The 22,321-nt window shown below is 35.3% G+C and overlaps 1 protein-coding gene across 8 annotated transcripts in view; it reads right to left on the bottom strand.

The window, feature by feature from the left end:
• LOC117332717 (septin-2B-like) overlaps window positions 1-22,321 on the bottom strand; it is an 82,218-nt gene that overhangs the window by 4,733 nt on the left and 55,164 nt on the right. For 4 of the 8 annotated variants that reach the window (XM_033891733.1, XM_033891732.1, XM_033891731.1 and 1 more), the window contains 10 exons: window positions 14,863-14,968; window positions 13,396-13,482; window positions 11,686-11,809; window positions 10,728-10,862; window positions 9,174-9,291; window positions 8,526-8,627; window positions 7,835-7,980; window positions 7,072-7,185; window positions 5,825-5,857; window positions 178-250 (listed from right to left, as the gene is read on the bottom strand). In XM_033891733.1, coding sequence (XP_033747624.1) covers window positions 178-250; window positions 5,825-5,857; window positions 7,072-7,185; window positions 7,835-7,980; window positions 8,526-8,627; window positions 9,174-9,291; window positions 10,728-10,862; window positions 11,686-11,809; window positions 13,396-13,482; window positions 14,863-14,968 — 1,038 coding nt within the window. Of the gene's footprint in view, window positions 1-177; window positions 251-3,433; window positions 3,464-5,824; window positions 5,858-7,071; window positions 7,186-7,834; window positions 7,981-8,525; window positions 8,628-9,173; window positions 9,292-10,727; window positions 10,863-11,685; window positions 11,810-13,395; window positions 13,483-14,862; window positions 14,969-22,321 lie in introns of all 8 variants that reach the window. The other 4 variants (XM_033891727.1, XM_033891728.1, XM_033891730.1 and 1 more) reach the window with 4 other exon arrangements.

Raw genomic sequence — 22,321 nt, forward strand, 5'->3', positions numbered from 1 at the left:
TTGTGCATAAATATGGTATATTCAAATCCTTCACAATACTCTACAATACTGGCAACAAAATTGAGAAGAAAAAGACAATATGATCAAATCCTTAATAGAACAACATACATTTAAAAGATAGAATTGGAGAAAAAAATAATAGATTTTACAGAGAGAAAGATAGGAAGATGGACATACTTCAGCTTCTTTCTCCACCAGCTGTTTCTCACGGTCTGTCAGTTCCTGTGCTTGACTTTCAGGTCTACGTTTACTGTAACACAGAAACCAGAATCCCATATTATTACAAATCAATGATCCTGTATGGCATAATTAGGTCAAGGTCATCAGGAAAATTAGTAGTAAGGTCAAGGTCATTCAGACCAACCTCAGGCAACAACAATTTTCAAGACATTATAATCATAAGGCTGTGAAATATATTGAAATATATGGACAATTCATTTTTTCAAAGTAAACAAGGGGTAAAATCCATCAGTCCAAAAAATATATACGACTAAAGAAAACAATTTAGCTTACTACAGATACTGATGAAGTGTAAGTTACCAATTCCCTCAAGATATTTACTGATCCTATTCAGTCATTTGCCAGTTACTTGTACTTGTGAAAATTAAAATTTATGTGTGTGATGTGGGAATATATTTCTGTTGTGGGAATAAATTTCTGGTGTGGGAAGATATTTCTGGTGTGGGAAGATATTTCTGGCGTGGGAATATGTTTCTGGTGTGGGAATAAAATTTTGGTGAGGGAATAAATTTCTTCTGATGTGCGAGGATATCTCAGGTATGCATCTGAATATATATTTTTTGACAAAAATGTATTTCACATATCTGAGCCTCCTCCATGTGAATTCAAGTGAAATAATTAGCTACAAGATCATGAGCGAGTGGCCTAAAACAGGAGGTGTTTATACAACAAACAGTGCTCAGGGCAGAGTGCGTACAAAAGCTAGGTTTATAGTCCCTTATAGCAAAATGGAAGTGTTGGAAAACATTATTGAACCGTCATTATCAGTTAAGACATAAAATCAGAGTCATACTCTAAATGAAATTGGTGCTATCATTGAATTAAATTCATATGCAAATTGCTATTCTTTGGAAGGACATTAAACTATTTTGTACCGTGTGCTGTGATCATGCATTCAACCAAAAAATAAATTAATCGGTGCTAGAAAATAAACACTCTTGAGGCAGATTATGAATAATTACATGCAAAGGTTGGTGAAAATAACAAGATATTTTAGATATTATTACAACAGTCGGAAAAGGAAACAATTTAGTCATGAGATAATCATAAATATATCTTTTTTCATGTCTACATCAAATACAAGTTTTAATATGACATTCTCTTTGTTAGCACAAACTGGTTTTATCTTTGTAAAATTCCGGGTAAAGTACATTCATGCATATTCATATCATGCAACTGCAGACACGCCCCTCTAACTCCTCCCCATGGTGTAGCTCTGCCCACTAATACAGTGGGCCCAACAACATCAATGAATATTGCAGAAAATTTGACTATCAACACAAATAGATTCCTTCATTTTATTGTTGATTTTTTTCATTTGGATTAATAATGAAAGGAAATTTTTATTTTAAAATATTTATATTAATATTATTTATATATTAAAAATAAATAGTAGTTATGCAATATTAATGGAAATTGAAATTACATTTATGTCAATTAATCTTGAGGTGTAGCTCCCACCATCTAAACAAAAAACCTGTCTATATAGCTACCATCAACACAATCTACCTGTCTATATTGACCAGTATGTAGCTACCACCATCCACACAAACCACCTGTCTATACTGACAATCTCTGATATCCAGCCACCATATATTTTTCACTATAGGAGTTGTCCTAAACATTAATTATAGAGACAAGATTCTAAAATACATGACAGTTTCCCCGCAACAACCCTTCAAAAGTCACGAAGACAAATATGGTTACAAATTTCAATAAAATTTCGCCTACACAAGATGACATGACCCCCCCCCCCCCCCCTCCCCACTTCAATTATGCATACCCTTTTAAAGCCATGAAAGTAGTAATATGTGATATAATCAATATTGTATAGAATTTCTTAAAAAAATTATGCCCAATTTTATTTTTTATCTCCCTCATTTGTTACTTTTTATTTCCACTCCCAACTACAGAGTCTGCTAGTACCGAGAAAGTCTATAAAGGCGAGACGTTATCAGGATACTAAAACTCATTGGTTTATCAGATATATTAATGTAGTAATGGGTATAAATCGGAGATTTGCTGGGCACACATACATAGTTATAGAATTACAGGTAGGGTTTACACACATACATACTACAGGTCGTACATGCTTACCGTGAAATGCAGCAGGAGCAAAAAGTAGGGAGGAAAAAAAAGAGAAAAAGGTGTTTACATACAAAGACAAATTTCAGTGTTTGCTGTAAACTTAAAAAGCTTTAAAGCTAACTCATTACACAAAATCACCATGACACTAAATCACTATGGAAAATTTGGCAGGAAGCTTAAGTGCTATCGGCAGTAAGCTTCTGGTGGCTAAGAAGAGCAAACCCAAATTATAATCAGCTAAATGGCATGGCTAAATTAACTCATCTAATATGTAAAAACAGGAAACTAAATTATATTTAGATAAATTTGCTAATCTGGTTGCTATTAGAATGGAAATCATAAATCATAATTTGCTAATTCAGCTAATCTCATAGAGAAGAACAAGAACCTTAGCTTACAATTGACAAAATTAGCTAACCTGGAGGCTATGAACAGGAAGCTAAATCATAATTGGTTAAATCAGCTAACCTGTTGGCCAAGAACAGGTAGCTAAATTATAATTTGTTAAATAAGCTAACCTGGAGGTTGAGAACAGGTAGCTAAATTATAATTGGCTAAATTAGCTAACCTGGAGGCTAAGAACAAGAAGCTAAATTATAATTGGATGAATAAGCTAGCCTGGAGACTAAAAATGGGAAACTAAATTATAATTGGTTAAATAAGCTAACCTAGAGGCTAAGAATGGGTAGCTAAATTATAACTGGTTAAATTAGCTGGTAGCTAAGACCAGAAAATTAAAGTTAAAATTGGCTAAAGCTAGTCTGATAGCTAGGGACAGGAAACTAAAATATAAACTAAAATGTTGCAAAACAGACTGAAAATATTTCCAGAATAAGCAACAGAATATTTGAAAACTCTGATTTTTTTAAATAAAATCCTGCAAACAAAGGCAGATTTATGTAATATATCAAAATAATTGAGTAACTGAAAACTTGAAACTGAAGGAGCTGAGAAAGTAAAGAGCATAACAGCCCCATATTTCCAAGTTGTGATACATTTATGGGGTAAAGTTAAAATATCTTTATATTTGTTGCAATATATTGATGTACATTTTTGCATATCAGAAATTATAATGATAGTGAAGAAGATTTGAACCAAGATCAACCTGCTTAGCTTCTCCATAAGTGAAACTCGACTGAAAAACAAGGTCAATATTTTTTCAATTGTCAACAAAAAAATTAATCATTGAATTTAAAACAATGGTGTCCCTGTTTTTCTTGTACAGCATACATGGTTTCGCCTTCCCTGATTAAAACTATATACCGTATATACTCTTTACAAAGGTAAATTAAACTTAAAGAAAGGCTGAAGCTGTTGTGATAAATAATATATGCTGTTTTTAGATACACATGTACTGCATATCTGACTTGATGGCTGAAATCGCATTTTCAGCATTTTTTTTTTAAGACAGGAAAATCAGACGAGTGGAGGTTTGCAATAATCAATCAAAACCTGAAAAGTAAGCTAACAAGCGCTACATCACAGCTAACACATCCAAGTTCCGGGTTCCAGTTAATGAAAGCATTGTCAGCATGATTACAAAACTATCAAATATCTTTCTAAGAATGAAATCTTCAAATAGATAAGCACAAGGCAGCAAATTAGCCATTGACGATTTGTATAATCTGAAGCATTCTTTTTTATGAAAATGTTAAATTCTGAAATAAAGTGTTTATTTCACATATCAGGAAACGTCTATATGTGAATCTATTGAAGAGTCATCATTTTCTATTTGGAAACTTTGTTGTAAATTGTGGTCGATTAAAATCAAACTACACAAGATTAGATTATAGCTACATCATATTTAATTTGTATAATATGTACAGGAAAAATTTACATACTAGCTGTCAAAAAATGTACATTCTAATGACATTTACATATGACTTGATACAATAATATATAATAATAATATACAATATATTTGTATGAAATAACATACAACTACATTGTATGAAATATCAAACATTTTTATGAAATAGTGGAATTTACATACAAATACTTTCATGAAATATACAGGAAAATTTTAATACGACTACATTCGTATAACATACAGGGAAATTTTTGAACATACAGGGAAATTTTAATATGACTACATTCGTATAACATACAGGGAAAATTTAATATGACTGCATTTGTATAACATACAGGGAAATTTTAATACGACTACATTCGTATAACATAGGGAAAATTTAATATGAATGCATTTGTATAACATACAGGGAAATTTTAATACGACTACCTTCGTATAACATACAGGGAAATTCACATTCAACTATATTTGTATGACAGATAAACTGTATGATACATGACATATGTATGACATACATGACATATACAGGAAAACTGTATTCCATAAATCAATTACATTCATAACATAAAGGCAGGGATGGGAACTGTATTCTGTAAGATGGCGAGACATGTTATCGTATTAAAATGAATTACATGTCCTGAATTATTTTTTATATTTCTCTTGCACTTCCATATAAAAACTTCTTAATGATTGCAAAAACAATTCAGGACATTTCTTATGAATTAGGTTTGATTATGTAGTAACGTCTCGGGATTTGTCAATCTTGGAGAACATCAAAAACAGCATGCAGGTGCTATGGCGCCAGGTATGAAATGATGAAATGCAAGAAATATTTCTGTCACATGACATGGTCAAAAGCTTTACTCAATAACACTAAAAAAGTTCAGCGTTGTCAGTCTTGTCATACAAAAGACATTATTTGACCTAAAGATATCTTAATTGTTATTGTGATTTTGTCAAAATTTCAAAAAGTGGATATTAAAATTTGCAATTATGTGGGTCAGACTGTCTTTCCAATGATAAATTTCAAAATGTTCCTCAATCTAAATTTATGAAGTTGGAGCCAATTTTATATTCATGTGTAGACTCAAGCCTTTAGTAATTAATTTCTACCACCCCCCCCCCCCCCCCCCCCCCCCTCCAAATATCAACATATACCGCGGTACTAGCTACATATACCATATTTTATTTCAGAGATGATTCTCAAATTTGATGAATGTCCAAAAATAAAACTTTGACTATGAGTGACACAACTATGGAGATGATGCTGTAGTTACTACAGATCTCATTCTGTTAATCAACCAGAAACACGAACTTATTATTCTGTGGAGTTCAAAATATTCAGTTTCTTTTCTCTCATATTTTATAGGTCACTCTAGTGTCAAAAAAACTGAGTCAGTATTCAACAAAAGTTATTATAGTTTGGTTGCTTCAGCATGTCAAATAGGTTGATGTTTGAATTATTTCAAAATGATTTATTTTGTTATTGCCCAAAGAAAAATACTTTAAAACTTTTCAAAATTCTGTGCTTAAATTTTTTCTTGTGTTTACGATCTGTTGTCTGAGATAATTTGTTAAAAACTCTGAATGGTTGTTTATCTGGTGTGGACAGGTAACAGAATGGGATCTATTTTACGATGATGTTGGCATGTTAGATTCACGCATAAGAGAGAAAATGAGACATACTCTTGAGCATCGACCTCGTCACCTCGCACCCTTCTGTAATAAACAGTGATGGGGCACGCCAATCAAACACGTCTAAACCTAGTCATTAATTATAATTCACCACACAAAACATTAACTCAAAACTATCGTGCTCTTTTTACCACTGAAATAAAAAAAAAATTCTCCATTTCCAGAAAATTTAAGATATATATATCCAACACTACAGATGATAAAATTAATTTGGAAAACTTGTCTATGGGTTCAAATGTTCAGTGAAGTCAAAATACTACAGCTTACATACTAGCATACTGTACTCTTATTTGACTTGTTAAGATCATTTTTAAGACTATAAACGCATTTTAAATTGCTAAGATATACTTTTTATTCACTAGATTTAGTTTTTCATCAGGTTTTTTGAAAAATGTGTTACTTCTTCTCTCTTTCTTTAAAAGAGTTCCAAACGAAAATACATTGTAACAGACCCTTAAAAATCTTTAATCCATTTCCTTTTTTTTTTTTTCCTTCTTCTTTTTTTTTTTTTTTTTTGGGAAATATGTGATAAAAAGAGCACAACTGGTGGGGTTAAAATTTGTCTTAAAAACACACCTATAAACAATAGATAATATGAAACATTAAAAGCAAAAAAATATTATGTTAGACAATTATCTTAGTGAGGGAAAAATAAATGTTCTACGTGAAAAAAATGAGTAATGATAAATCATTATTCTACAGGAAAAGATGAGAGGGAAATCATTGTTCTACAGGAAAAGATGAGGAAGAAATCATTGTTCTACATGAAAAGATGAGGGAGAAATCATTGTTCTACATGAAAAGATGAGGGAGAAATCATTGTTCTACAGGAAAAGATGAGGGGGAAATCATTGTTCTACATGAAAAGATGAGGGAGAAATCATTGTTCTTCATGAAAAGATGAGGGAGAAATCATTGTTCTACACGAAAAAAATAGGAAGACATCATTGTTCTACAGGAAAAATTAATAAAAGAAAACAACAGTGACTCTACAGACAAAAAGTGTCCAGTGAAGCTTGCAGGTTTGAGAAGTGTGAATGAACATTTCAGTCTAAACAATAAAAATCACATCAAAGATTTGAACAGACACATACAGAATATATAAGGCTAGCAAACATTTTGAAAATAATGAAGATAACAAGCATGATATTCTTCCAACATTGCACTGATCTTGTTTTTTTGGCCTAAATTTTATCAGGAGAATATAGCTGTACATCACTGACAAGCCCTGCCCATACCTGACTGTCTTCTTGGCTGCAGCTGCAGCTCCGCCTCCCTCGGCAAGTTTCTCTGCTCGGAAGTTTTCGTAATGCACTTCTTGTGTAACTTCCTGTAAGTCTTGCATATGTGTGCTGTATAGTAAAAATCAGAATTAGTGTTATTTTAGGGTAGTGTAGTTCCCATCAAACTATTTTTACATCACTAACACAAATTTACATAAATGGCTCCTCTTTAGTCTTCTCTCTAGATTTTAAGATTAATTCAAGCTGACAGAATAAGAACTTCATTGTTACTACTTTACTATCTTATAAATTGATTACCTTGTCCAACAACAACTGTAAATTGAAGTACTTTGTAAAAGTAGAGAGTATAAGGTCACCTTACTAGCTCAAACTAGTGGGAATTTCCCTTTAGCCTTGTGGTAGGATGTTTGCCTTGAGAGCGAAAGGTCGATAGTTCGAGCTCCAGCATGGGCAGGGTATTTTTCATTACTCCTTCCTATTACAAATATTCCTTGACAATTTTTAAGTTTTCCCAATAAGACTGTAATAAATAAAACCACACAAATACCAGAAATATAACAATCAAATGTTTTTCTGTGTCCCATGAAGACCCGGGATCCTAATATATGTCATATATTTTCACAATAAAACCTACATATGGTCAGGTCTTTTAAAAACATTATTTTCCAATATGGAATTAATCACAATATAAACCAAGCCAGAGAATGAATTAGTTTAAATTTTTCTTCAATGGCCAATCACAGGAGTCCTTTCTTACATCAGCATTGTTCTAAGTTTGATGAAGTCACAGTGTTCTGGGTTCTCCACCTCTACTACTCCCCATGGGTACATGCGACCTCTGACCTTGCGACCTTTGACTTCGATTACTGTGTTGGCCCCAATTACAGCAAAAGGCACTGCTTCCTGGAAGGGAAAGATAAACATTTTTGCAATATCATTAAATATTTCCATTTTTCTTTTCCTTTCAATTTGAATATATATACAGTCAAACTTACCTATAAAGGACATCAAAGGGACAGATCAAAAGTGTCCTTTATAGACAGGTGTCCTTTATACAGAGGTTAATTATATAGTAAATTGGAAGGAGTCGGTCTCATGAGTCTGTCCTTTATAGACAAGTGTTCTTTATATAGAGGTGTCATTTATAACAGATACAACTGTATATATTTCAATTTCTATTATTTCAAACGGAAATCAGCAAAATTCACTCTTGTTGGCTCAGATTGAAGCCTGTGAGGGGTCTAACAGTGGGAGGAAACTAGGGTACCCGGAGAAAATGATGTGGTCAGACACGTAACCCCATACCTTGTCACGATCAATCAGGGAATCAAATCCCAGTTGTCTGGATGAAATGTGAAAGTGTTACCCCTTCGCCACCAGATCATACCAAGATTCAGTTAGAAGTATAGAAGCATAGTCATTGGTGACAAAGTGGTCACCATGGTTACCTTGAGTTGGCGACACTGTTCCCGATAGTCCTCATCTTCATCTGAATCACAGTCGGGCAGTGGGTAGATACTAATTCCATGTTCATCTATCTGATCCATCACCTAACAAATGAAATTTTTGTTATTAGACTTCAAGTTGTAAAGGGAAGATATAAATTTTTTAGACAAATCTTTAATTTGAAATTGTCCTTCATCAAAATTGTCATGGTGAATTTTTTTTACCTCACTATCTTTTTAAACGGATCATTGGTCATGTTCAGGAAAGATAGATTTTGAAATCTTTTTTTTTTCTAAGATATAAATCTGTCTAGCTTGGTACAAGTTTGTCTTTTTTCTATGTTACAGAGGTCATCATTACTTCACACCTTTGCCGACAACATGCAAGTTTGGGCTCACTAGAGTAATGCTTTAGCTGAAATGGAATTCTCAATGGTGGTAGGAAGCAGCTTGTATTTACCCGGTTCCACAACTTCACCATTTACCATTTGGAAACTTCCATTAATGAGCTACAAATGTTTCTCATCATTTTGATGAATTAAAAAACTTCCATTACATAACAACAAAAGTCTATTCTATCGATAATGCCAAAATCTCAGATCAGAAATCAGGATTATACAACTAGAGATATATACAATATCTTCAGTATACCTTTCTCTTGAGAAGGAAAACTTCCTGTAGAGTGAGCGTGTCAGCCTTGGCGATCACCGGTACAATGTTGACTTTATTGTGAACTGCCTTCATGAACGACACATCAAGGGGGCGTAATCTGTCATGAGAACAATAGATTCCAAATAACGCATTGTAAAATCAATTAAAATAATTAATTCTACATCACGACCAGTCAGAAAATTTATTGTTGTGATTTCAGTGACTATCTAAACTTTTCAGTTTTATCACCTTCCATGGACCAAACCTGAAAGTAAATTATCTCCCTTAGACCACTGACTATATTTCTAATGCAAATTGTCTCCCTTTGACTACTGACTAGGTCATTTTGTTCACTAAACTTTTAAAAGAATCATCGAACTACCAAGTGTGCGTGACTACCAGTAAAATGCTTGAATGTAATGTTATTGCCCAGAAGTTATTTCACTTATTTCAAAACGTGTGTTATACACGTATACACATTCAGTGATGGATACAGAAAATTGTGTAACTGAGGGCATGCCCCCATCAAATTGAAAAAGATGGGGGCTCTTGACTAACCTTATGGTAAAAGTTAAAATTTTGAAATTGGATCTGTTTTTAAGTTACTTCTTTACATGAATGACACAAAGTACTATTACATTTTAAGAATTGACTTATTGCATCATTTCCATTAAATAATTGCTCTTCATAGCTGCTGAAAACAAATTATTTGGTACAATAGAACTTTTAAAACAAAGACTGAATATCATATGCTAACAGATTTTTTCATTCTGAAAATGATCAAACAAAAATCAATGTTATTAAATGTATAATGAGCATCAAACTAGATCTATATCAACATGGAAATCGTGTTTTCGTTTTTTTTGCAGAATGTTCCTTATTCTTTTCTTGTTGTGTCCGCTGCTGTGTCTTTATTATGTTCGGTGTTTTTATCAGGCCTACTCTCTACATTATGATGATGATGATGAGTCCTAAAGAAACGTGATATTTTTTTTCTGTGTGGAGGTGGCTTCCGCCATGTTTGTTTGAGTTGTTAAAAGTCACATAAGCGCTTGGGTTTTCGTCAAATTTTTAAGTGTTCTTGCGACTCAAGGGGAGTAACTCTAATTACGACTTCCGCCTAAATCATGTATGTTTGTAAAGACGACACCAATACGGTATTGTACTTGCTATATTTTTCGTTTGATTGATAAAAACACGCTTAAAAATATTATTAAACACATCTTGTACCCGCGCTATGTTGATACATATGCGGGTCACACTAGTATTTGTGCGTGAATTGGCCCCCAGATATTTTCTGCAAGTGGGGGCAAAACGTAAATTTTGGGGGATTTTAACGATCCCGCGCCCTGGATCTTTCACTGCACATTGTCTCTTATGTCAACGTTAATCTTGAGCAATAAAGCTGTTATAAAGCTGTTATAAGTAATACAGTAAACGTCGTAATTGATTGAGGCTGTATGAGTTTTGAAACATTTCTATTGTAACTTTTCTCTCTTACTTTTTTCAACTTCAGATACCTGTGACCTTGACCTATGTGCGACCTTGACTTACCCGTGACCTGAGGGGTTAATGAAATAAAAGCAGCAGTGGACTCTATTATCAATGATGTGACGTCGGTTGAGACCGCTCTCGTCCTGTAAGTATCGCTCAAACTGGTCGTCAACATACTGAATGATTGGCTTGAAGCTGTCGGATAAAAAATAAAGTCTATATATAAAAGAGATTAAGGTCTTGAGTTTTTATAAGTTATAATTATATGTATAGGCTGAAAAGAGGTTTTATATTGCCAGGAAAGTGACGATACAATACAAAGTACTATAACATATCGCCATATTATGCAGCCATAAGGAATTTGGGGAAAATATTGTGTTGAAGTGTATAACTGTTTCTCTTCTATTAAATTAGGAAAAACAGACATGGCCGATTGTGAGCACATTTGTACATATGGGAAGTTCATTACTGTTACTGTGTCAAATCAAAGCTTTCTGTTGAAAGTTTAAAATAAGTTCTTACCAAAGAGACAAAGAATATTGGTACAGAATGTGGAAACAACAGAAATATACAGGTAATTTCACAATGGGTATTATCACTGATAAATCTACTGTTATCTGATTGGTTACCATGATAGTAATTATACAATGGGCATCATCACTCATAAATCTACTCTAATCTGATTGGTTACCCTTTCTCGGCAAAAAATGTACATGGAAATTTGTTTATTATAAACTGCTTTAAATTTTTTTGTCTTTGTATTACAATATTTTAACCAACATGGCTTACTATTCAACTTGTATATACTATTGGTATGTGTGCCTGGCCATGTTCCTTCCTTTCAAATTTGCACCAGTAAAGGGAGGTAATAACGATTAACTGATGCATCAGTAAGTTTTTACTTCACACAATTTATAGTATGACAACTTTTGGTTGTTTTCCTACTTCTTTATCTTTATTGTAGATGAATAATTAATATCTAAACTGTATTTTTAATTCATCAAATGCCGTCCCTCACCAGTCGCTGGAGTTGAGAGAGTCTCCAAATCCAGGAGTGTCGACGACTGTTAGCCGGAGTTTCACTCCTCTCTCCTCTATTTCTACTGTGGATGCATCAATTTTCACCGTCTGTTTGATTTTCTCTGGAAGTATCAATAATATTTACTGAAACACCTACAGAACCAGACAGAGACACATAAAACAGATTCTGAAACAGCTAGAAATCATTATAGAAGTCACTCAAACTACTCCTACAGTGGTACAAAATGCTTAAGTGTGGAGTGTGTCGCTGTAGTTGAGAGATACAGCATCATAACTTATGATGTTGGTACCAAGTTTCTGCAATATACTGTAAGTATGTTGACCAATCTGAGACCAGAAAATATCGGCCATTTGGGAGACATCAGTCTTGTTTTTTTTTTCTTTCTGAAAATTTTTCAGAAATTCTGAAAGAGATTATCAGTAGACAGACTATGACACTTATGTAGATTTCAATTTATGGCATCTCTGTAGATTTCAGTAGCATCTGTACATGTGTAGATTTCATTTTATGACTGATGTAGATTTCACTTTTTAGACAAATCTATATTCTAATTCATGTTTTATATTTTAGATGAAAATATCTTTTTAAATGTTCTGTAAAAAGAAATTCTATTATGAAGAATTGTTTTAAACAAGAAAAACACTTCATCAAGATTCTTGAAAATAGGACAGATACTTAAAAAAAAGTCATCTTTTGGACAGGACCTGCACCTGCAACGAACCCTTAGATAATTTCTTATTTAATATATTCTTTTCAAAACATTTTTGAAAAGGGCAACACTTTTTCAGTATCTTGTAATGAATATTTTCCAAAGAAATAACTGAAAACGTTTTTTCGTGACAAAATTAACAGGCTTCCTAATGACATTTGGACTTAAATTTGAGACATGGTTAATTTTTTTCATAGATAAATGCACTTGGGAACATATACGTTGAATGTTGGTGTCATATTTTATCTTTTAATTTACATTTAGAGTTTAATGCAATTTCTTTCAAATATAATGAAGCAATTTTCGGAGATCAAATTGCCGTAGGGATACTTGAAGCATAAAATTGGCGAAATTTAATGAGAGTGTTTTCAAATAGCATCCATTGTGTTGAATTATACGATATAATTTCTATGGTAAATGGAGAGTGATTTACCAACGAAAACGTGTTGCAGTCCGTATCGCCACATCTTTTATCTGATAGAGACCCAGATAAAAAGATAGTGGATCGGTCATGTGTGACATTTCTCCATGAAATGATAGGTGCACTGCAGTATACATCTTATATAGGTCAAGTTGCTTTGTATGCCAACAGAATTTATGAATGAATGCGGGATGTAGTTTTTTTTCTTTTCCTTTTTTTTATCAAAATACACTTAACAAATATTCCTATAGATTGCAAAACCAGATAATTCACTTGAAATTCAATCAAAATCTGATAGCTGTTCATAGGACGTTAAACAATACTAAACAAAATCTGGTCATAGTCCACTGTCCGGCAAGTAAAATGCATTTCAAAAATTTGATTGATATGTATACTGGAAATTATGAGAAAACCTTAAGAATCTGTTGGATGAGAACAGCAGTAAACAGAAAAAAATATGTAATATATCAAGATCGCAATCAATGATCGATCAAGTGAAATTCCACCAATCAGACAAACTAGCTGATATGCATCGTCCAATCACAGACTACTTTACCTGCAGCAGAGTGAATATGTCTTTCTGGGTAGAGGTCGGTCAAGAAAAGGCTGTTGACCAGTGTGGACTTTCCCAGGCCTGACTCACCTGAAACACAAATGAAACTTTATCACTGCAAGCATATATATATACATATGTTTAGTTCAGCTAGGTCATACTCAGTTCAAACTTTTGTATTTTCATTTGCATGAGAATGCCACAATATAAACCAACAAGAAAGACGTGTAGTTTAAAAGGCTGTAAATGACATTCATGGTGTGCCCGTTTTTATGTCATAATTTCAGTCAGTTGCAATTTGATGTTTGGTCGCAAAGATCAGTGTCATTTATATGAACTGCCCTGCATGGAGGGCGTAAGAATTGTACCTGCTTCTTCATTGCATGATCGTAAGAGGCGACTAAATTTGGGATCTTATCTTTTCTCTTCTTTCTTAACAGCTTTCTTCTTCCTAATGTCTCCCTTGACAATGCCTCACTTTTTGCCTTTAGTTGAGCATTTGCCCATGTGAGGAAGGCTTTGGGTTCTGTCCCCTGGCTGAGACATACCAGAGTCTTTAAAAATAGTAGTTGCTACTCCTGCTTAGCGCTCAGCATATTAGGAGTGGGACGACTGGTTCGCCCGTTGTCAGTATAATGTGACCGGGTGGGATGTCCTGCTGGGTGTCTTTGGCAGTATGTTTCAGGGAGGTAGCACTATAAATCGGCAAAAGTTCCGGCCTATCACAAGGAGACTTAACACGAACATACCGCAGCCTCCCAAAACACACATACGCACTCACCACACGCATGCATGTCGCACACACGGGAGGCCGTCCTTAAATGACCTTAGCTGTTGATAGGACATTAAACCAAATAAACCAAACAAAACAAACCAATGCCTCACTTTTTGCCTTTAGTTGAGCATTCGCCCATGTGAGGAAGGCTTTGGGTTCTGTCCCCTGGCCGAGACATACCAGAGTCTTCAAAAATGGTAGTTGCTACTCCTGCTTAGCGCTCAGCATATTAGGAGTGGGACGACTGGTTCGCCCGTTGTCAGTATAATGTGACCGGGTGGGGTGTCCTGCTGGGTGTCTTCGGCAGTATGTTTCAGTGAGGTAGCACTATAAATCGGCAAAAGTTCCGGCCTATCACAAGGAGACTTAACACGAACATACCGCAGCCTCCCAAAACACACATACGCACTCACCACACGCATGCATGTCGCACACACGGGAGGCCGTCCTTAAATGACCTTAGCTGTTGATAGGACGTTAAACCAAATAAACCAAACAAACCAAACCATTTATATGAATACCATAGAAAGTCAGTTCAATGCTATATGATTTATTACATCACCATCACCTCACAGTTTAAGTGAGCTGTGTGTGTACTCTACTACATCACAGGTTTGTGGTGAGTGAATGATTCAACATCTACAATAAATACAGGAAACCAAATTTATTTCCTTAATCGGCCTGTTTCTACTTACCCACGACCATGAGTGTGAATTCGAAGCCCTTTTTGACCGACTTCCTGTGAACTTGGTTGGGAAGGTTTGCAAAGCCGACATATCCTGGCTGTTCTGGACTTGTGAACTATAAATACACAGACAAGAATAGCTCAATTTAAAACTTGTGCATCATACTTAAAGATTACCAGTAACTCACTTACCATTGATTTAAAGGATGTATGGTACTTAACCATTTTCACATCTCCGACCAAGAAGATCATCAAAAGTTAATTTAAGGTTGTACATTTTTTTTTTTTTTTTTTTTTTGTGAATTGTTATCAAATGATTCCAACCATTAGGATTTGGTGCTCAAGATATATTGCCAAGTCGATTCTCAAGTACAATGTACTTGATGCTGCTTTAAAAGTTTTTAAAAGGGAGATTACTCTATAACAAATCACTGGTATATCACAGGAGGTATACTTCACCCCATGAAGATGATATGAAAATGCCCAAAGTGCATGGCTAAAAACAAGAGTTGTCAAAGACATATCATAGCTCACAGAGTGGATTGAAATTCAGATTAAGTTTTTTAAAAGTAGGTCAAAGGTCACAGTCAAGGTCAGCATGTCTACAATATCAATAGAAAGGACTTGTGACAAGGAACACACACGTGAAATACCTAAGCTGTATCTTCATCTGTATTGACACAAAATTAACACTGTTTTCTAAAAACCTTAACCTAGCTGTTTACAGATCTAGAGTGGGGCCATGATAGCTGTCAGTTAGTGCGGCAGCCATGTAAACCTCAGGGAAAGGTTTTGAGGTATGTGGTTCGACACTGACTACCCCTGTCGGTTTGTACTTCTCTGGAAGCTCGGAATCATACTAGTTTATGGTGTTGTGGATGTGTCCTTTGGCAGGCCACTTTTACGTAATTGCTCTGGATGGCATGTGATGCGCCTCCTGTATGTTGTTCAGGGAGGTAGTCACCAACTACTACAATCAGACCCCACCTCAAAATGACCCTAGCTGTTCACAGGGCAATAAACCCGGCATACAAACAAACAATTTATGGACGCTGACACTGAGGTTCAGCAATAGCTACCATGGACTTTGTCCCAGCAAGATAAAAAAAATTCACATGCAAGAAAGTTAACAGAAAATGTTTTTTCATGTCTGAAACTAAAAACACAGAAATCACATGCTTTACAAAATGTACCAGAAAACTTGGAAGTGCACATTCGGTCTTGCATATAGCAAGCCATCAAATATCTTGTTCCTATATACATCATACAAGTTTTTGCTGTCGATTTAAAGCCAGATGAATTCTAATGGTCGTCTAATCAGTAAAAACAGCAGGAGTTTGATAGAGAAACTGACAACACAGAATGAATCATCTTATACCATTTCTGAGTAAATATTATACCCTCCGCCCTCTCATCTTACAGATAAAAATTTTGTTTTCCTACATGGAATTCCAAGTGCAGTAATGCCTTCATGTAACCGCCAAAAAAACGGGTATGACTGTAGCACTAACTTGGAATGTCCTACACAGGGAAATCTTCCATGTGTTTCTGTATATTTATATATATGTACCAGTATAGGAAATAGAAGATTTATTTATTGATCAAGTATCATTTCCATCCAGAAAATAATGTAAAATGAATTGTTAAAATATTAATTATAATATGCATATTTAATACACGATCCAATATGATTGATGTATATATAACTTTATATATATAAAAGATTTCTCTTCCACACAAGTTGCCCTACCCCCTCCACAAAACACAAAAGTTACAACTCTGAGCTTTGAGATTCACGCCCCTATTCAAATCTACCTATACATATCAGAAGATCTTCACAGATTTTGCATTTCAACACACTATTTAGCCATGCAAGAATATAGAATTGCTCATTCATTTATATGACATTTTTTCTCAAAAGTGAAAAAAGAAATGTACACTACATCTTCCTTAAAATCTGTATTCCCTCAAACCATTTTAATCATACACAAGATTTCATACAAAATAACTTCCTAATATTTCCCAAAACCACAACCATCTAACCCTCCCCATTCCTTCAACCCATGGCCAGCTGAGACCCAAGAAACATATACAATACTACTGATCTCTCGTGTAAACTTCACACTTACGTTTTCATCTCCTCCTAGAGAGAACATGATTCGAGATGTGGACCGTGAAATCTGCTGCCAATTATCAAAATGATTTCTGGATTTCACACCTTTGCTGTGAATTCCACGTTGATTATATTTCCAGTAAAATAACACTGTCTATACCACACAGGCCAACATCATCCCCAATATATACACATATACAGTTTCCATGTTGGTTATTTTCTGAGAGTACATATTAAAATCCAAGAACAAAAAATTGCTCAGCCTAATCTTGCCACACAAAGAACTTGTTGTATTCTACCAGAACAAAACTAAAGCATTGCTGATAGATATAGCCTGCTGGAGGAAAAACAGGAAAAAAAAAATGTGCCGGTTCTAGCATTGCTGTATTGAGCAGAGTGTGATAAAACTAGCCTTCCTCCTCACCAAAAATGTGAGATATTTCTTATGGGGTTGGGAAATACATCCCAAAGCTGACAGCTTGATGCTGAAGCATAAACAATACAATATACATGGCAATTCACGTATGTTAACCGTTTTCTTTAAATCTTTCTTAAACTGGTTTTCAAATATTTTTGCCCCTTGTTTGAATGTATTTATTTTAATAAATATTATATTGAGCTATTGAAATAAAATAATTTTCAAAAGTTTTCAGAGAAGGAAGATATGGGGATAGTATATGCTAGTTGTATGTAGTAGGAATCAGTCCTTTAGTGCTAAAAGCTTTGTTAGCTTGAAAATCATAAACTTGAAAGTTGTGTACCAATACTTGTTATCAACTTCAATCATTAATACCATCAATGAAAATCAGTACATTTCCTCAGTTTTGGTTATATCTATGAATATCAATATTCATAGCTACACATAAATCATAATTTGTACAGAGATAATTACAAGCTGATAATACTTGTGCTGAACTGAAGCCGGATGAAGGAGTTGGGTATCTGTGTAAATATACATCTCAGCTGGTCTACAGAGATGGAGTAAACATCTTAGTCAAATGACTGGTTAGCTTAACCTGGTCACACTACAGAAAACCGATGGGTCAATCAAGTGGCCAGATTGAACAATGTCCTAAATCACCTATCAGAATATCCAAACAAATATTTTATCTTTAATATTATATGAATTTTAAATTATCCAAGTTCTGCAATGTTTTTTTTCTCACAAAATAACACATATTGTCATGAATTACCTTAATCTATAATTATTATTCGTCTTCATGAGTGGTTCAGATATGCAATTCTTCAAGATGCCAGGAAATTAGTTCTGGCTTATTATAAGTTCTGGCTTATTATAAGTTCTGGCTTATAAGTTTCCAGACAATTAAAAGGCCCTGTGGTGGCCATCTTGAATCTAGGTATAGTCACTACATACATGAGTTAATATATCTACCAGGTTCTAGATAGTGAATTGAATTTTGTGTGATAAAGGGAAAAAAACAACAATTCATTAATATTTTAGAAATCATAGAAACCTCCGGAATGAATTTTGTTGAAAATTTTGATACATGTACATTACAAAATTTCATTTTTGATATCAGGTTGTACAGTGTACCTGTTAGGTGATAGGCTATACATGGTGTGTGGCCTGACCCAGAACACCTGCTGATGTTAGGCTGAGGTGACCCTAATCTCCACCCACAAACTTTCATTCTTCAACTCTGATCATGAGAAGGCAACTTTAAATGTAAACATTGATATCATTTTCTTCCTTGATAGCAATATATATTTTTAAAATTGAAACGTTCTTCATATACAGAACATATACATAAAAGAAGACAATTCAGTGAATGTTAAGTCCCCTAATGAGTATGAAATAATAGGCCCAAGAATGGACACACTTTCTTTGGTATGGTCATATGTAAAAACATAGGTCAAATCTGTATGCTCATTTTTAACCTATATATCCCTATAATTGTAACCCTACTAGGACATAAAGGGCCTTTATTTTACCCTGTAACCCTTAATGACATTGTGAAGATGAGCTATATCTACACTGGACCGTAATATACCCCAAAGGCACAAAGTTATCATTGTGAAGATGAGCTATATTCAGACTATACTGAGCCCAAAGGCACAAAGTTATCATTGAGAAGATGAGCTATATTCAGACTATACTGGACCATAATATAGCCCAAGCGCATCATGACGTCTCAATTATAGGAACCTTCAACTGTATCCAGTGTTTCGTAATCTAGGAGATGATTTAGTATTAGAACTTAGCTGAGCAACACTTAACCAAAAACTTAGGGGCTTGCGGCTACTCTAGGGACCAAGGAAGAGTGGCCTTTTAGGCAGGTGACCTTTGTTTATTTACAATAAAATTTTATACTGGGAACCTAAACAAGTGGTCAGGTCTTTATACACATTTTTTCTTTTATACACAGATGGCCTTAAAAGCAGGTTTGACTGGGTTTGAAAATGTAATACATCATTAACTTCACATACTCCACCTACACTCAACTTTATAATCACAAATAGATTATAATTTCTTAGAGAGCTAGCAATTTCCTGTCAGTAATTTAAGAAAGCATTCATCATAACAAAACGTTGATGTATGCACCTTATATTCTGAGGTAGTGTGTACATGTACCTGAAATACATCCCTCAGGTGTAAAATTGTCGCACCTGTATGTGACCTGGAGTAACCTGTAAGACTATCATACCTGTGTTTGACCTCGTTTTACCTGTATATCTATGTCTGTTCAACTCAAAACACATCTACATGTTTATCAGCTACAGGCTAGATATGTATGTACATGACCTTTAACATACATGTATCTTGCAGCTAAACTTTTCATAAAATATAACACATCCTTGTGTATACTGTATGTGTATACATTATATAGGTGTCAGGAAACATATATTAAGTTTACTTGGCCTAAAACCCAGAGAGAAAATCATACATTTATTAATATAGCATTGCATGAACATTTCCTCATGGTCTCATAGTATTATTCCTCTTTTCATCCCCCCCCCCCCCCCCCCCCCCCCCACTACCACACCTACACCCTTCACAGCTCCCCCCCCCCCCCCCTCTCCCCACCATATCACCCTCCTGTCCCACATCATCCTCAACCCCCACCCCATAATCCCCTCCCTACCAACCAACCCCCTCCACAATCAAAGATAATACAAAGAATATACACTGAATATGATATGATACACCATCACCATAGCTGGTGCTATACCAGACAGAAAACAAAATAGATAGTGATGGCTGATTAGTTAGCCCATCCCCACTGCAGACATTATTTCTCATAATAAACTGTCTCAGTTTACAATAACAGGTCGGCCATGTTTGTTGACAATAAACATTGTAGAGATGAGGACCATCTGTCTGTGCCTATCTATCACTACTGACAATTAAATCTGTACCACATTCATCCGGGATTCTACCCTCTTTTTAACTTAAATCCTCAACACTTATCCAAGACCAATCCTCTTCTCACACCATCTCATCCTTATCCACCCTTCTCTCACACTGTCTCATCCTTATCCAACCTTCTCTCACGCCATCTCATCATTATCCATCCTTCTCTCACACCATCTCATCCTTATCCACCCTTCTCTCACACCGTCTCATCCTTATCCATCCTTCTCTCACACCATCTCATCCTTATCCAACCTTCTCTCACACCATCTCATCCTTATCCTGAACCTTTTCTCACACTGTCTCACCAACAACCAACCTTCTCTCACACTATCTCATCCTTATCCACTCTTCTCTCATATCGTCTCATACTTATCCACCCTTCTCTCACACTGTCTCATCCTTATCCATCCTTCTCTCACACTGTCTCATCCTTCTCTCACACCATATCATCCTTCTCTCACATCGTCTCATCCTTATCCACCATCCTTCTCTCACACTGTCTCATCCTTATCCACCCTTCTCTCACACTGTCTCATCCTTATCCACCCTTCTCTCACATTGTCTCATCCTTATCCATCCTTCTCTCACAGCATCTCATCCTTATCCTGAACCTTCTCTCACACTATCTCATCCTTATCCATCCTTCTCTCACACTGTCTCATCCTTATCCATCCTTCTCTCACACTGTCTCATCCTTATCCACCCTTCTCTCATACCGTCTCATCCTTATCCATCCTTCTCTCACACTGTCTCATCCTTATCCACTCTTCTCTCATATCGTCTCATACTTATCCATCCTTCTCTTACACTGTCTCATCCTTATCCACCCTTCTCTTACACTGTCTCATCCTTATCCATCCTTCTCTCACACTGTCTCATCCTTATCCACCCTTCTCTCACACTGTCTCATCCTTCTCTCACACCATATCATCATTATCCACCCTTCTCTCACACTGTCTCATCCTTATCCATCCTTCTCTCACACTGTCTCATCCTTCTCTCACACCATATCATCCTTATCCATCCTTCTCTCACATCGTCTCATCCTTATCCACCATCCTTCTCTCACACTGTCTCATCCTTATCCATCCTTCTCTCACACTGTCTCATCCTTATCCAACATCCTTCTCTCACACTGTCTCATCCTTATCCATCCTTCTCTCACACTGTCTCATCCTTATCCAACATCCTTCTCTCACATCGTCTCATCCTTATCCACCATCCTTCTCTCACACTGTCTCATCCTTATCCATCCTTCTCTCACATCGTCTCATCCTTATCCACCATCCTTCTCTCACACTGTCTCATCCTTATCCACCCTTCTCTCACATTGTCTCATCCTTATCCACCCTTCTCTCACAGCATCTCATCCTTATCTACCCGTCTCTCACACCATCTCATCCACTCTTCTCTCATACCGTCTCATCCTTATCCATCCTTCTCTCACACCGTCTCATCCACAACCATCCTTCTCTCACCTGTATCAACCTTATCCACCCTCCTCTCACACTGTTTCATTTATGTTATTACAGTACTATACCAGATACCAGCAATGATTGGTTATTGTTCATTGAGTGATCAATTGTTTCAGTGAAATCAATTTCCAATCATAGTCATTTTAACCCATTCATATATAATAATATTGATCAGGTACAACACAAAATATATAATCCCCACCTAACTTAAGGGGAAACATTGGAATAAAACTCACATGATCTCAACATTTCACAAGGAAAGACGTTAAACTTCTAGCTGACGTAAGTCTGGATAAAACGCTGCCACTTCAGACCTTATGATCTCAATATTTTACAAGGAAAAATGTTAATACTTCTAGCTAAGGGAAGCTTGATTCAGATCAGAAGTTGAATTACTTTAAAAATTTGGCTCAGAGGTCAAAGCGACCTAATTTTCATATATGACTCTCCAACTAACCGAAGAGCTCATTTTGGGTAATAAAATAATGGAATTTGTGCAAGTCTA

The sequence above is a fragment of the Pecten maximus genome, chromosome 8, assembly GCF_902652985.1.
Source record: "Pecten maximus chromosome 8, xPecMax1.1, whole genome shotgun sequence".
Taxonomy (NCBI): domain Eukaryota; kingdom Metazoa; phylum Mollusca; class Bivalvia; order Pectinida; family Pectinidae; genus Pecten; species Pecten maximus.